General features: G+C 33.0%; 2 protein-coding genes across 2 annotated transcripts; one reads left to right on the forward strand and one right to left on the reverse strand.

Moving 5' to 3' along the window:
• Positions 1 to 259: 259 nt before the first annotated feature.
• On the reverse strand, positions 260 to 2,049 carry LOC112718399 (uncharacterized). Its single transcript, XM_025770168.1, has 2 exons — positions 1,123 to 2,049; positions 260 to 1,081 (listed from the first exon to the last, which is right to left on the reverse strand). Exons 1-2 carry the CDS (start codon positions 2,047 to 2,049, stop codon positions 260 to 262), a joined length of 1,749 nt encoding a protein of 582 aa, XP_025625953.1.
• A 12,359-nt stretch (positions 2,050 to 14,408) lies between these two features.
• On the forward strand, positions 14,409 to 15,257 carry LOC112718098 (monothiol glutaredoxin-S2-like). Its single transcript, XM_025769999.2, has one exon. The coding sequence runs from the start codon at positions 14,610 to 14,612 to the stop codon at positions 14,916 to 14,918; it is 309 nt and encodes a 102-aa protein (XP_025625784.1). The 5' UTR covers positions 14,409 to 14,609; the 3' UTR covers positions 14,919 to 15,257.
• The last annotated feature ends 375 nt before the right edge of the window (positions 15,258 to 15,632 follow it).

Genomic DNA, 15,632 nt, shown 5'->3' on the forward strand with positions numbered 1-15,632 from the left:
CAAAAGTGGCTGGGACCAGCTCTGGTCCGAGTCCTCGACCAGAGGTTGAAATGGAGGGTGGAGGAATAGTCCACGAACATTCTCCACTTCTTATTTGATTTTTTGACCAAGACCACGTTAGACAACCAGGTCGAGTGGTCCAGTTATCGGATGAACCCAGCTTTTAGCAGGCTGGCCGTTTGCCTGGCCACATCGTCAGCTCTTTCCTGAGACATTTTTCTTATTCTTTGTGCCACCAGCTTGGCTTCTGCTCTCGCAGCTAGGTGGTGTGACATGAACTGGGGGTCGATCCCTGGCATGTCGGCCGGTGTCCAGGCAAACAGATCGCATTGGCTCTGATCATTTCTTCCAAAGGTTCTTTCAGGTTATAAGGGAGGTTTCTGTTCACGAAGGTGAACTTTTCTTCCGAATCGCCAATCCTGAACTTCTCGAGGTCCCCTTCGGGTTCTGGCCTGGGCTTGTCGTCGACCCTGGCATCTAGATCGGCTAGGAAGACCCCGGATGCCTCTTTGGATTTCCTTCTTAGGGAGAGACTGGCGCTGTCACACGCAATCGCCGTTTCCAAATCTCCCCTGATGGATCCAACCGACCAATCGTCAGCAACAAACTTCATCATCAATAGCTTTGTACAAATCACTGTTCCGAACTCATTGATAGTTTTTATTCCCAAGATGAGGTTGTAGGTTGTGAAGTCTCTCAGGACCATGAATTTCGCCATTACTGACCTCTTCCCTCGACCTCCTCCTATGGAGACCGGTAGGGAGACTACCTCATCAAGCTTGATAAAGTTATCACCTAAGCCGACCACACCGTCCTGGTGGGTTCTCAGGTCGGTGTCTTGGAGGCCCAGAGCATCAAACACATTACAAAACATGATGTTCGAATCGGCTCTAGTGTCAACGAGGATTTGTCTGACTAGGCCGGTTCCCACTCTTGCGGTGATTACCATAGGAGGGTTCTCTGGTAGATTGTGGAACCATTGATCCTCTGGTCTAAACAATATCGATGGGATCCTCCTGAGGCAGGGCGCGGGGACCGATAATGACACAGCCAAAACCTTGGCATCTTTCTTGCATGCCAACTGTGATCTGAAGGCAATGTCCCTATGAATACAACGTTCACAATTGCTAGGCCACGTTCACTGTTCTCCTCGGGTTCCTGCCTCACGGCGCGGTCCTTGATGTCGCCAGATCGGTCACGATCCCGCCTCCTCGGTTCTTTTATGAGGTGTGAGAATTCTGCCAACTTGCCTTCCCGGATTGCCTGCTCCAGAGCATCTTTCAAAACGAAACAATCTTGGGTCTTGTGGCTGAAGCCCTTGTAGTTGTCGCAGTAGAGGTTTTTGTTCCCTCTAATTCTATCCTTGAGTTGTTGGGGCTTCGACAGAATGCCTTTGTCAGCAATCTGCTGATAGAGTTCGACAATTGAGGCTGCCAGGGGGGTGTAGTTGGTGAACTTCCCTACCCGGGGGAAAGGCTTGAAAGCTTTAGTTGGCGCTCCGTCCTTGGAGTGCTCCCTAGTTCTTTCTCCACCTCCGGGCTGACGAGCAGGACTGTAGGTGGGCTGCCGTTTGTTGGCAGCCACGACTTGACTAACCTCCTCATCGTTGATATACTCCCTAGCCACATTTTGGATTTCTTTCATCGTCCATACGGGCTTAGTGGTAAGGTGCTTTCTGAAATCTTCGTTCAGTAACCCGTTTGTCAAGCATAAACTGGCCACCGAGTCGGTTAGGCTATCAATCTCCAAGCATTCATCATTGAATCTATTCAGATATTTCCTGGTCAATTCCTCGCTCCTCTGCGTCACCCATAGCAAGTTGATTGGGTGCTTCGCTTTGGCGATGCGCATGGAGAACTGAGCCAGGAAGGCACGGGTTATGTCAGCAAAGGTTGTCACGGAGCCCTGGGGGAGAGCGTTTAACCGGCGGATTGTCGGCCCTGCTAATGTTACGGAAAAAGCGCGACATCTTACTTCATCACCCACCCCTTCCAAATTCATCCTGGCCTCGAAGGTCGTTAGATGTTCTTGGGGGGTCTTGAGTCCCATCGTACCTCAGGTCCGTTGGCTTATCGAAGTGCTTCGGTAGTCGGACCTCGAGGATGGAGTAGTGTAAAGGGGTTGCCCCCATGATTATAGGGTGTCTCTATCTCCTTGAGTCGTCTTCCCGGTTTTCTTCCACGGTGCGTCTTGCCGAAGCTCGTGTGTAGATGATGGGATCTTGCCGCCTTCTCGGTAACTCCCTGCTTTCCCCTTGGCTTTCTGATTCTGATCGGTGGGTCGGGGTGTGTCTGGAATGGTCCCTTCGGGGACTTCTCCCTCTGGACCCCCTCCTCTGAGGAAACCGGGAATGGGGATGATCCTGTTTCGAAGCTGGTTGATAGCGCTCTCTGCTTGCTAGCTTCTGCTCCATGTTTTGCACCATGTAGCGCAGCTCCTGCATTATTATGGCACTGTTGCTCCCCGTCCCTCCAAACGGGTGCCTCTCCTGGGAGCGCAAAGGGAACTCAGGTCGCCGCAGGGGGATCTTGTGCGCTCACAGGAGGAAGCCACAGAGGCTACCCTACCCGTTCAGGGAGGCATTTCTTCCCCACGTGGTTCGCCTCCATCCCCTGACTCTACCAGACTCAACAGAAAATCCATTCAGGCCAGTCCCCACAGACGGCGCCAATGTTCAGGACCTCGGACTTTGGAGGGGTCAGTGGTGCTTTCGGAGCATGGTGGTTGGGACTGGCTTGGATCCGGATCTAGTGGGGAAGAGCTGGGACGAAGCGACCTACCGAGCAGTGATTGTGAGGAAAGGGGGGAACGCCACCTGCAATGACACTCCAACGATCAAGTCAGAGTTTGTACAGATAGCAATAGAAGCAGTGAGATAGGACGTACCGTGGGAGAGGGGTATGACCCTCCCCATATATACCCTGTTAGTAGGGCGGGTCCCATAGGAGAGGTCTCTTTCCTGGAAGTTTCCTCTCCACAGTTGTCGCATGGCTGGCTGCCAGGGAATAGGTGTCCGGGTCATAATCCGGGTGTGCTTGTCGGATCGCTTGCTAGCGCTTCACCGGGTTGGTTTGTCGGGCCGGGGTGCTGCCTTATGTAGGCCGGGCCGGAACAAAATCTAAAAATAAAAACCATAGAAAACGTAGTTTTCAGTGCAATACAGATAATATAGAAATCAGTTCTTATGTTGCAGCCTCCCACACTCTGAACTAGTATAAGATTAACAATAACACTGATAACGGTCAATTTTCTAGCCGAGAAAGATTCTGAAAGAGCAAACTTGAGTTCATCCGGTGTCCCAACAAGATAGTCCTTTTTACCAAAAAGTTCAATCTAAACATGGTATCCTGCTTTCGAAACAAAAGAAGTTGGAGTAAAATCATCTTTGTGAGATCCATTCATCTCTTTGGGGTTCTTCGGGCACTTCCATATACACCTCCATATACACATCACTAAAAATAAGAAATGAATAACTATATTTAACACATTTTTATTCGCAGCTTTTACATGCAACATCTATATAACATATAATATCAGATATACAACATTTCAATCAACCATGGATGTATTGAAACCATTATGATAAAAAACAATGAATAATCTTACCTCAATGAAGTTAACAATGGCATTCAAGTTAGATCCAGAGCTGACAATGCTTTTAAAATCAGTACATTGTACCTGGGGAGAAGATAAACAAAAGCAACCAAGTCTCGGAACAATTCAAAAGTAACAAAATATCTTTTTTTATCTTATTGAGGCATACAACAGTTTTAACTACAACTACAATCCTAATCCACATCATTTAATTGTAATAATTCATATAGAATTAGTGACATTAATTCACATACCCAGGAGGATTCTTGGCATCTTCATCATTTTGAGAGGAATCACCAACAACAACAGAAAAATCAGGTTGATGAATCATAGTGGTGACAAAAGTAGCATCTTTTCCAAAAACAACAATGGTATTACCAGTAGCAACCGGGGTAGCACCAGTAGGGGAATTACCACAAAAGAACAAAAATTAAAAACCCTAAATCCTTGATTCAGTTTTCTCACACTCAAATTTCACCATTTATCCAGAAAACGGAATACACGAATGAGAATTAGGCACAATACAGTGAAATTTAAAACCCTAAAGACGCGAAATTGAAAAGACTACTTAAGAGAATTTTGTAACGTGAAGTGAGAAAGGATGCGAATTGGGGATCTTTGAGAATGTTCTTCCACTTCCCTTCCCCCAAATATTATAGCCCGTGCCCTATATCATGAAACTTGCTACTATGATATATGTCTATAGTAAAATCCAAATCCCCATCACTACATTAAAAAAAAAAGAGAAACAGAATCCTAATAAAATAGCATGATCACAGCAACAATAATTAACAATCAAGAATAATCCAAATTCATCATCAGCAAAATTAATTTGTATGTCAATTCACCAATTAACAAAATTCCTATACATAAATATCCATGTTGTAAACTCTAAATAAACCATTATATCAAAACAATTCAAAAATCAATTCAACAAATAGATACTCAACCAATGCCATATTTAAAAAAAAAATAAGATTAGCATAAACATCAAGTTTCAAAGCTGAAAAAGAGGCCTTTTTTGTCACCTGTTTACAGACAGTTCGAGTACAGGGAGATCGAGCAAAAGCACAATGCGAGGACGGGAGGCCAGGCGCTACGAGACTCGGCTCCATGCGGCGCAGCGACGTCAGGCGAGGCAAAGCACCGCGAGGGACGGCGACGGCTTGGACGGGCAAACGGCGTAGAAGACCTCCGAGCAGAACAAAGCAGAGCAGACCAGCGCAGGGAAGGAGGCGACGTACAGCAGACCACCAAGCATCTGTTGTAGATGACGCCATAGACGGATGACGACGACGAACCGACGTAGGAGACGACAGTAGACGCGATCTCTAGGGAGCAACTTAGGATTTTTTTTCCTTTGGGATAAAATGCAAGGGGTGCTTTTGGTATTTTAGAAAAATTAATGTTTGTTCAGCTAGCTACTCCAACCAAATGACAAGAATATTCGTTTTGTATTAAGAATATTCTGTTATCTTAAACGTTATTCTCACGGCAGGGACTTAATTAAAAAAAATTAACATATAGAGACCCAATTGAAAAGAAAAAAAAAAGTATATGGACCTAATTGAAAATTCGGTGAAAGTATAAAGACCTGCAGAGTAATTAAACCAAAATGTTATCAATTAAATTGGTCATTATTATGAATTAATCATATTTGTCCTTCAGTTATTCAATTAACAATTTTCGTCATCAATTGATAATGTATAATATTAATTAATAGTATATATGATACTTAACATATCCAATTTGATGTTGATCAAATATATTTTAAAAATATATTAATCTAGTCGCTATATTATATTAGGAATATAGTTTATGTAATTAGAAAAAATAGATTTTTATAAATATATTTTATTAATATTCAATTAGACATGTGTTAGGTATTATGTATATTGTTAATTCACGTTTCACAACATCATTTGTTGACAAAAATTATTAATAAAGTGATTGATTAAATATGATTAATTTTTAATTTTTAATGGGTCAATTAATTGAAAAAAAAATTCAAAAATAAATTAAAAAATTATTTTATTTTTTAAAAATTAATTTCACTATTAACCCATAAAAATAGAGTAATTCTCTACATATAAGTAATTTTCAATACAAGTCATACAAGTCATTTATATTCACGCCGTTTCACATTTTTTTTGGTGCCTCTTCTTCTTCTTCCTCTTCCTCTTCCTCTTCCTCTTCCTCTTCCTCTTCTTATTCTTCCTCCGTGTCTCTTTTTCTTCTTTTTCGTAATTTTTCTCTCTCGTTATCATCGTCATCAACACCACCTCTTCCTCCCTATTTTTTTATTGAAATTTCTTCTCCTCTTTTCGTTTTCTCTTTCTCCTTCATCAAAATCACCAGAAAAAACGAAGAAACATTATTCAATGTACTATTTTCTAGATTTTTTTTCTAGATTGTCTCTGTCATGTGTCTCATCCTTAACCAACAAAACATTAAAAGATTTCAAGAAGAAATATACTGTCTCCTCCTATATTGGGTGTATTTCTTAAATCCTTTGGGTGTATTTTTGTAATCCTTTGGGTGTATTTTTGTAATCGTTTGGTTTCTTTCTGTAACTGTTTGAGTGTATTTCTGTAATCCTTTGGATGTATTTCTGTAATCGTTTGGGTGTATTTTTGTAATCGTTCGGGTGTATTTCTGAAGTTCCATCATCTTCAAAACAATTTCAAAGGTTGATTTCAGAAACCATGAAAATCGAAAAAACAGAAGAAGATCGAAGGCAAAGAGAGAACGCTTTTCCATACAAATCATACAAGTCATTTATATTCACGCCATTTTCACATTTTTTTGTGCCTCTTTTTCTTCTTCTTCTTTATCCGTGCTTCCTCTTCCTCTTCTTCTTCTTCTTCTTTCTCTGTGTCTTTTCTTCTTCTTGTTCGTAAAAAAGAAAACGAAGATGAAACATGCGAAGATGATTCAGTAACGTGGATGTTAAACCCAATTTGTAAGACTTGTAAACAAAAATAATTTGTATGTGTAGCACTCCTCGAAAAAAATAATCTTCCGTAAAAGAGGAAGTACTAATGCTAATGGGAATCATTGGATAGATCGCAAATCTTAACTATTACAATCTCAGAATATATTTCTTCACAATTATTGGGGAACAATAATCAGCATTAGCAAATATGCCAAAATCTCATGGGTAGGTTATAAGATATATATCAATCTATTCGTTGTACATAAAATTAATAAAAAATTGATTACTTATATAATTTTAATATTAAAATATATATTAAAAATAAATAAAATAATATAAATATTTATATACAAATATATAATAATTAATTTAATAATTAATTTTTCATGCTTATATATTAATTTTTATAAGAGACATATACTTATTCAGTTATTTGACCGGTAATGGTATTATAATTATGTGATATATTTACATTTACATAAATATATACAGCAATATTTGTTCCCCGAGAAAGTTTTAAAATTTTATTTTTGAAGAGAACTTTTCTTTTTTCCTATTGCGCCTGTGGGCGGTTTGGGATACTTCACGAGAGGATTCGGTCAGTCTACGTATCTTAAATAGGAATAGAGGCCAAGGCAAAAAGGCTATACCCTTATACCTTATTATATGGCTATCCTTTCTTTTCTTTAGAATATATTATATTATAAATTTTCATATAATATATTACATATGGTTGGAATTGAATTTGTACAGTTCGTTGTGTACTTCACCAACCCTAACAATATTGTGACTTGTGATGCCAGGATCCGCCATTGCATTGCAAAGCATTTCTCTCTCTATCTTTTCTTTTTTCTTTTTGCAGCTTATAAATAAAGCTGCCATTCTTTCGCCTTCTTTCTCTCCCAACTCGCCCCACTATGTTGATCTCCTCTATCTTTCACGCACACTCACACCACATACACGAACCTTATCATCATGTATCTTTATCTTTTTTCCCTTCACTTCTATTATTATATTCATGTATGCGTATTAAGCCAGTCATATGATGACGACCATGGTATTATTGTTAGAAAAATTACTTTTTAACGGTTACTTATTTTATTTTTAATAATAATAAAAATAGTTATTAGTATATTTATTAGTAATTAGATATTAATTATTTTATATTTTATCGTTAAAAATTTTAATTTTAATAATAATTATAACAATTGTCAATATATAACAAAATTTTTAATGACTGTAAGAAATATATAATTTTTAACAACTATTTTTTAATAATTTATATAATTATTAAAAAAAATTTTAATTTTAATATTATTTACTTTTAATTATCATTATTATTATCACTAGAATCCATTTTATCGATAATATATATGACTAATAAAAATAATTTTAAAATTTTAACGTTATTCACTTTTAGTTGTCATTATTATTATAATTAAAAATTTAAATTTTTTAATTATATTATATTATTTTTTAGAAATAACATTCTATCTCTCTTTTTTCTAAATTTTATAATTAGATAATTATTATTATTTGTACATAATATAAATATATTAAAATTAATTACTATAAAATTAAATAAAATGTTTAATAAAATAAAATCTCTATAGCCTCTTTTATTAATAATCATACAAGTTTGCAAACAAGATAAAAACGAATTATGAACAAAATATACTTGTAGCACTTAAAATTTATGGACATTTCTTATAAAAGAAAAGTGATACACAATATATAAAAAATTTGATCCTAAACATTATAGAAAGAATCAATTTAATTGAATTTACTATTGATTTACTACCTTCTAAATTTTATTCTTAAGTAAATCGAATCTATTAACATCGATTTACATAAAATTTTACTAAATTAAAGTTGTTCAATTCGATTTATATAGAAATATAGATAGAGACATACATATAATGTTATTCATTTTGAAATTTTTGTGTAATATAAGTTCATACTTAGTTTAATTAAGTGTTTTATTCTTAAATTAACACAACTCCTAATAACATACTTAATTAAATAAATTTAACCATTGATTTAACAACAATCCTAACAATATGTTAAACTCACGAAATAATATAAATAAGAACTCTGTTAGAATATATAAGAGACAATGAGAAATTTTAACAATGAATACAATAGATTTTAAATTTGACTCAATACACATAAAAAAATTCAAACAGTTATTTTAAAAAATTAACCATCTCAACCCTAATTTACCAATAGAATTTACCCAAACACCCTCTTTCCCCCAACCGTCTGCTACCCCATCCTCATCAATCATCCCACATCTCTAGTGTTAGAAGCTTCCTTACCGGCCATCAAACAACCATCGACGTAGTTATTAAAATAATCATCCGACTATCTAGTGAAATGACCATCTAATATTTGTTAATTGTATATACTTAAACTGAATCGAACAAAATAACCATCCAATTAAGAATTAAAATAACCATATATATACCTAATGAATTGAACATTCAATGATAATGTAAGACGAAATAATAATTAATTAGGATCAGTGTCGAAGGCAGCAATCATGGCAATGTAGTCATCATATGAGCTTTCAAGACCAAGCCGCTGCAGCATCCGTTGTAAATCCTTTGGGATGATACCTGACGATGATGATGAAGCCTCTGTGTTCTCCTTCTCCCACACGAACATCTCAAAAGCTTTTCTAAGATCATCATCGCTATTGATGGTCATAAACATGTCGGCACGGTCTCCGAGATCTAGGGGATAGCAGCGAGTTTTGGGGATGGAACGAAGGTTGAGAAATTATACGTTTAAATGGAAAGTAACCGTGTATTTAAATGCTAATCTTAAATTTTAAATTTTAAATTTTGAAATTAAATAATCTGGTATTTATTTTTTTTCTTTTTTAAATTTATTGTACACATTATATACTAATATCATTGTCTTCCAATACTTTTTCTATAAAAAATAAAATAGCCATACCAATAACAAACCAATCTGATGATAATGGCTACTGTCTCTCTTTAATAACATGGTGATAGAGACAGTAGTGACGACGATGTGAACAACAACCTCGATGGACAGCGGCAGTCACAGCGGGTGCTCCAAGCGCAGTGGCGACGTCAGCGACAAGCTCCGACGCTGGCCACAATGAGTGTTACTCTTGGCAGTGTGAGCAGACTAAGAGAGAGAAGAGAGAGAGAATGGCATCAGACAAGTGAGAGGAAAAAGTTTCGCGTTTGAATTCAGCCCAAATTTATTACCGTCGGATTAATTCAATGGTAACGTTCTTCGTGTTCTCAAAACGCAACGTTTCACTAAACAAAGTTACTATCGAATTTACTTGCCAGTAAATTCAAGAGTAGTGAGAACGCCAAAATTTCTTTTTTTTTCCTTTCAAAAATTACCGTTGGAATATCAATTCCGACAATAATATTTTAGGGTGACAAATAATTTACTGTCAAATCGGACGATAAATTTGACGAAAAATTCGCCACTAATGTTCGACGATAAATCTGATAGAGCGTTTTCTTGTAGTGAAAAAAACTAGACTAAAAAAATCGAATTAATAATTAAGTGATGGCAAAAAATAATAAATTTTAATGGCTCATAAGATTTCTTATAAATAAATAACTAAATAAACCATCGAGAAGTAATACCCTTTGGCCCTTCGCAGAGCCACTGGACTGAATACATACCTTAAATCTGTAGGGAGGAACTTTACTTCTGTCTCTGCTGTGCGCATTTTCAGATGCTTTTTTTTGTAATTATTTTTCTTTTGAAAAAAAGTTGATGTCGCTGCTGAAATATACTTTACATACATATACAAGATTAATATTATACCAAAAATGCGTAGTTTTAATTTGGACGTGAACATCAATATATTGCACCATCAAGTTATTATTCGATTAGTGACAACCAAACAGGAATCGGAAAGAAAAGGCAAACAGCTTTTGATTCATTTATTGTTTTATTGGACTTTTCTAGAGGAGACCCATCTCTTAGTTGTATTATTGACCTTATATATATGTAGAATATTTTTCTCCTAACAATGAAATTTTGTTTTATAATAGATTTAACTAACTTTTAAGTCTAAGAGTACATATTAAAATTATAAATAATTTTTTTTATTAAAATATAAAATTTAAATTTTTTTATTTTATTTATCAAATAAAAATATTTAAATTTTTCATTAATAATAATTTTATTACATTTTTTTAAGACATATATTAACTAAATCTATAAATAATTAGCTGCATTATCAAGCCAAATTTGATTTATCTCAAAATAATAAACTTGTGTGCATTGTTTCATGTATCGGCCATCCTACTAATATTAGAAAGATTTATGTCAATATAATTGAAGAATTATTAAATCTATATATATGTGTGTGTGCGTCATTGCCAAAAATCTGATCGATCTTCTGACTGAAGGTATGAAATGATGAATATGAAACGACAAAAGAGCAAGAACGGAGCATGGAGCACCGGATAACACTCGGGATCGGACCTGTTAGGGTATCTGATGATAGTTTAATTTCGCTTTCTTTAAGGGAGATTTCATAAGGACAACGACGATCGAAATATTAAGAAACAATCTTTTTCAGTTACTTGAATGATTGATCAGAACTTTCAATTCTATACTGATCTCACAATTGTGTAGCTTTATTAGGTCTAGGGATCGCCACCAATATTCAATTAATCAATTCCACGAACCGAAAGAGGAAGAAAAAAAAAATTCTATCGTTTTATTATGTATTGGCTTCTTTAAATAAGCTTTAATGACTAATATAAATATAAAATAAATTGAATAGGGAGAGCCAAGGCGCGTGGAATGAAGACCAGCTGAGAAAACCACATCAAGGCTTGGGTCTGGAGTAGTGGAATTATGTTTTATAATTTTGTATCTGTTTACTTTTTTGTGATATGATAGTCTTATATGTCCTTAGTCTTTTTGTCTCTCTGTTACACCCATGCATTCCATCAGACTTGACTTTTCTTCTCTTTCTATGGACTCAAGCTCTTTGTTCATCATCTATTAAATAATAAATAACTAAAACTTGATTAATAATTGCTGATGGGTAGTGGGGAAGGGGTATGTAATTACTTGCTAATCAGTGGTACTCCATCTTTTTCTTAGTTGAAAAATATTTTACCAGAGATTTCTTTTTATACAGTATAAAATTCTTACTCTACATTTATTATAATCAGTTAATCACTCATTCATTTTTTTACACTATTCTTTAATTATTTTGTATTATTTTGTCAATTAATGTGAAAAATAATTACTCTTTGTCTCCATAGCACATAAAAAGAATTTCTCATATATATTTTACTCCCAAAAAGAGTTAATTGGAAGGTATTATAGAATTTATAATGTTCAAGCCAAATTGTGCTGGAAGATTTTATAAGGACTTATTAATAGACAACATTCATTAAGGCGCCACTGAATCATTTCAAGAAGGATTTAATCACTTATATATAATTATATATACAGTAGAACATTTTAGAAACTTTACATTAAATTAATCTTCAAGAGTTATAAGATAGTATTTAAGTCGTCGTCGTAAGTACTGTGATATCATCAATTTATTGTGATATATATTCTTTTAATATTTAGTAAAAGCATGTCTGTATGAAGTAATTCTTAGTGCGTGCCTTAAATGATTATACATTATTACTTGTAGCAAATAATTGATTAACTCTCCATTTATTTTGTTGGTATAGACTATAGAATACTGTCCCTTTTCGTAGAACTTCTAGTACTTCCTTAACTATAATCATATTTCCCTTTCTAGAATTGGATGCGAATCTTAATTGCAAAAAATAAAGAGGTCCCAATCGGATAAATTCAACTTTTCTCACAACGCAGCAGATGCTCCAATAGATAGATAAGGCACAAAAAAACTCATATATATATATATATATATATATATATATATATATATTGTTATAATAATAATATAAAAGTATGATATTTTCTTTATTTTTTATTTATAAAATATATACTTTCTTTAAGATTAAGATAATATATTCTTTAATATATTATTTATCTAAAATAATAATTATAATATTTTATTACACAATATAAAAACATTTTTAGTTGATACAAAAATATTTCATTTGAATTTTTATATATTTTATGACTAATGATAAAATATTAAAAAATAAATAAAATTTATTACATTAGTTATAAAAAAGATATTACTATTTTTTTTGGTGACTATATATTACTATATAGTACTAATCATTTATCACTAATTTATATTCATAATTTTATTATGATAATTATTGAAGAATGTTTTAGTTAACTGGACCAAAAATAGATTATTTTAAATTTAAAAAAAAAATATACATTTTATAAATAAAATAAAATGTCATTTTTTCTTAAAAAAAGTTGTCATAGTTAATATTTAATAGATTTAATTATTTTATTAATTTTTATAATTTTATCAAATTTTTAATTAGATTCTTATATATTTTTTTAATTAAATTTTTATATTACTTTTAATTTTATAATTTAATTTTTCTTAGTGTAAAATATATTAAAATTAATTGAATATTTTTACATAAATTAAAGATATCTATAATTAAGAATCTAATAACTAGATCTTTGAAAACATATTTTTTTAAAAAGTATATTTTATTAATTTTAATATTTTTGACATAAAAAATTTAATTATAAAATTAAAAATAATATAATAACTTAATTAAAAAATATAAAAATTTAATTATAAATTTAGTAAAATTATAAAAACTAATAGAATAATTAAACCTATCTGATAATAATGCATAGTATACATAGACTTTTAATATATATAGGCAAAATTAATTAATTGAGTAACTCTTCTATTTTTACCATCTTCTACTTAATTGTCATTAAACTCCCATCACTCCTTATATTATTACCCAACTAGAGATTGCATATATAAAAGAAAAAGTATAGGGTACTAATATATTATCGGTCAATTTATTCTCAATAATAATTAATTATTATATTTTAAATACATATATAAGGAGATATATTCAGAAGATATATTTACAAAAATATTTTTATTAAACACAATTATAAAAAATATATTTTTATTAGACACATCTATAAAGACATTTTTATTAAACACAATTATAAATAAAAATTGGTAGAAATTAGTAGAATTTTTGTTGGTAACATAACAAAATTGTATATAAAATTATAATACTAGAAAGACAATAAAATAAACTGAATTTATTTTATTTAATTTTATCAATTATTATAATAATTAATAAATATTAAATAAAACAAATTTTAATTATTTTTAGTTAATTTTTTTATTATTAAATATTTTTTATATAAAATTATAATAAATAATATATATATATTTTATGGTCCACGCACCTAGAATCAAATATCACATAAAACAAAGTTAGAAAAGTAACCATCATGAAACTAAAGTGTTATATTATATCTATACTAAAATCAGTTATTAAAATGAGTCGTTAATATAAAATATATATTAAAATATAAAATATAAATTAAAAATAAATTAAATAATATATATTTATACAAAAATATACAATAATTAATTTTAATGTATAAATAATATTTTTATTGCAAAGGGATATGCATGCACAAATTTTTTTTTCTCAAGCCGTACCAAGGACATGTCTTTGTTCTCCGTATGCATGCATAGATGTTGATTCGATATAGAGTAAGAAAAGTATTGGATGAATCACTTTCAATCAAATGATCAAAGGAAATTTGGAAAACCGACCCAAATATCTCATAGAACATTCTCATCTTTTTCTCCTCCGGCCTTTTGTCTTGAGCCACACTGCTCTGATCTCTTTCTTCATTTAATTTGATGAGCCATGCCAGATAAGCAACACCGTACCTCCCTCAAAAACCCTATATAAATAAACCCATTTGGCCATCCTTCAACCACACCTCATACAAAAATCATAAGTACCAACCATATATATACGCTAAAGTAGTCCTCCTTAAACCAAAACCTTTTATCCCAAATTCCGTGGCAACTCATTATTTGGCATTGTTATATATCTCGATCAGGCTAGTTGCATTAATAGTTAAGAATCACAGAGAAAAATAGAGACTAGCTAGTAGAATGGATAGGGTGACGAAGATGGCATCAGAGAGGGCAGTGGTGATCTTCAGCAAGAGCTCATGCTGCATGTGCCACACCATCAAGACCCTCTTGTGCGACTTCGGTGTGAACCCGGCTGTTCATGAACTTGATGAGATACCAAGAGGGAGAGACGTTGAACAAGCTCTTTCAAGGCTAGGGTGCAACCCTTCTGTGCCGGCAGTGTTCATTGGTGGCGAGCTTGTTGGTGGAGCCAATGAAGTCATGAGCCTTCACCTTAACCGCTCCTTGATCCCAATGCTTAAGAGAGCCGGTGCTCTTTGGGTTTGAGAGAAATTAAAGAAATAAACTAATCACCATGACATTCTCATCGAGCAATAAACTCAGATGTTAATTAATTACTTTTTATTATTTACTTGTTATGATCAGATTATATTATTATATGGCTGGGTTGGGATATATATTACAAAGTGCATGTATATTAGCATTATATGGTCTATATATGGTACTAAAAATAATAATAAGGCTAATAATTAACTTGACTGATCGACGTGTAGTTTAGCCTTCTTCCTTTTTTCTTTTTCTATATTAACTGTCTAGGGGGTTGTACTTTTAATTTCACGACGGAGAATAATAATATATTGGATGAAATTCCAGTACGATATTCAATGTTTTGTTTATTGTATTTTTATTGGCATTTAATTTTAACATAATTAATAACATCATGAATGGAAAAAGTACATATATATCTTTAGTAGTCGTGAAATATCTTTAGTTGCATTCATGAGTATCATGGTACATGCTAAATTGTCCAAATTAGTTATAAGTGCTCATCCTGGGCAAGTGGGCATTCCGAATTCAATAAAACAAGAAATCCGAATCATACCAGGTAAATGAAGTGCCTGTAGCTTTTTTTTTTTTTTTTTTTTTTTTGGGTGATTAAGTGCCTGTAGCATTTGAAGACAAAATAGATGACTCACACGATAAAATATATTACATATTAATTAATTTATAAGTTCCTTTGGTCATGTGAACAATTAATTA

The sequence above is a fragment of the Arachis hypogaea genome, chromosome 10 (assembly GCF_003086295.3).
Source record: "Arachis hypogaea cultivar Tifrunner chromosome 10, arahy.Tifrunner.gnm2.J5K5, whole genome shotgun sequence".
NCBI lineage: Eukaryota > Viridiplantae > Streptophyta > Magnoliopsida > Fabales > Fabaceae > Arachis > Arachis hypogaea.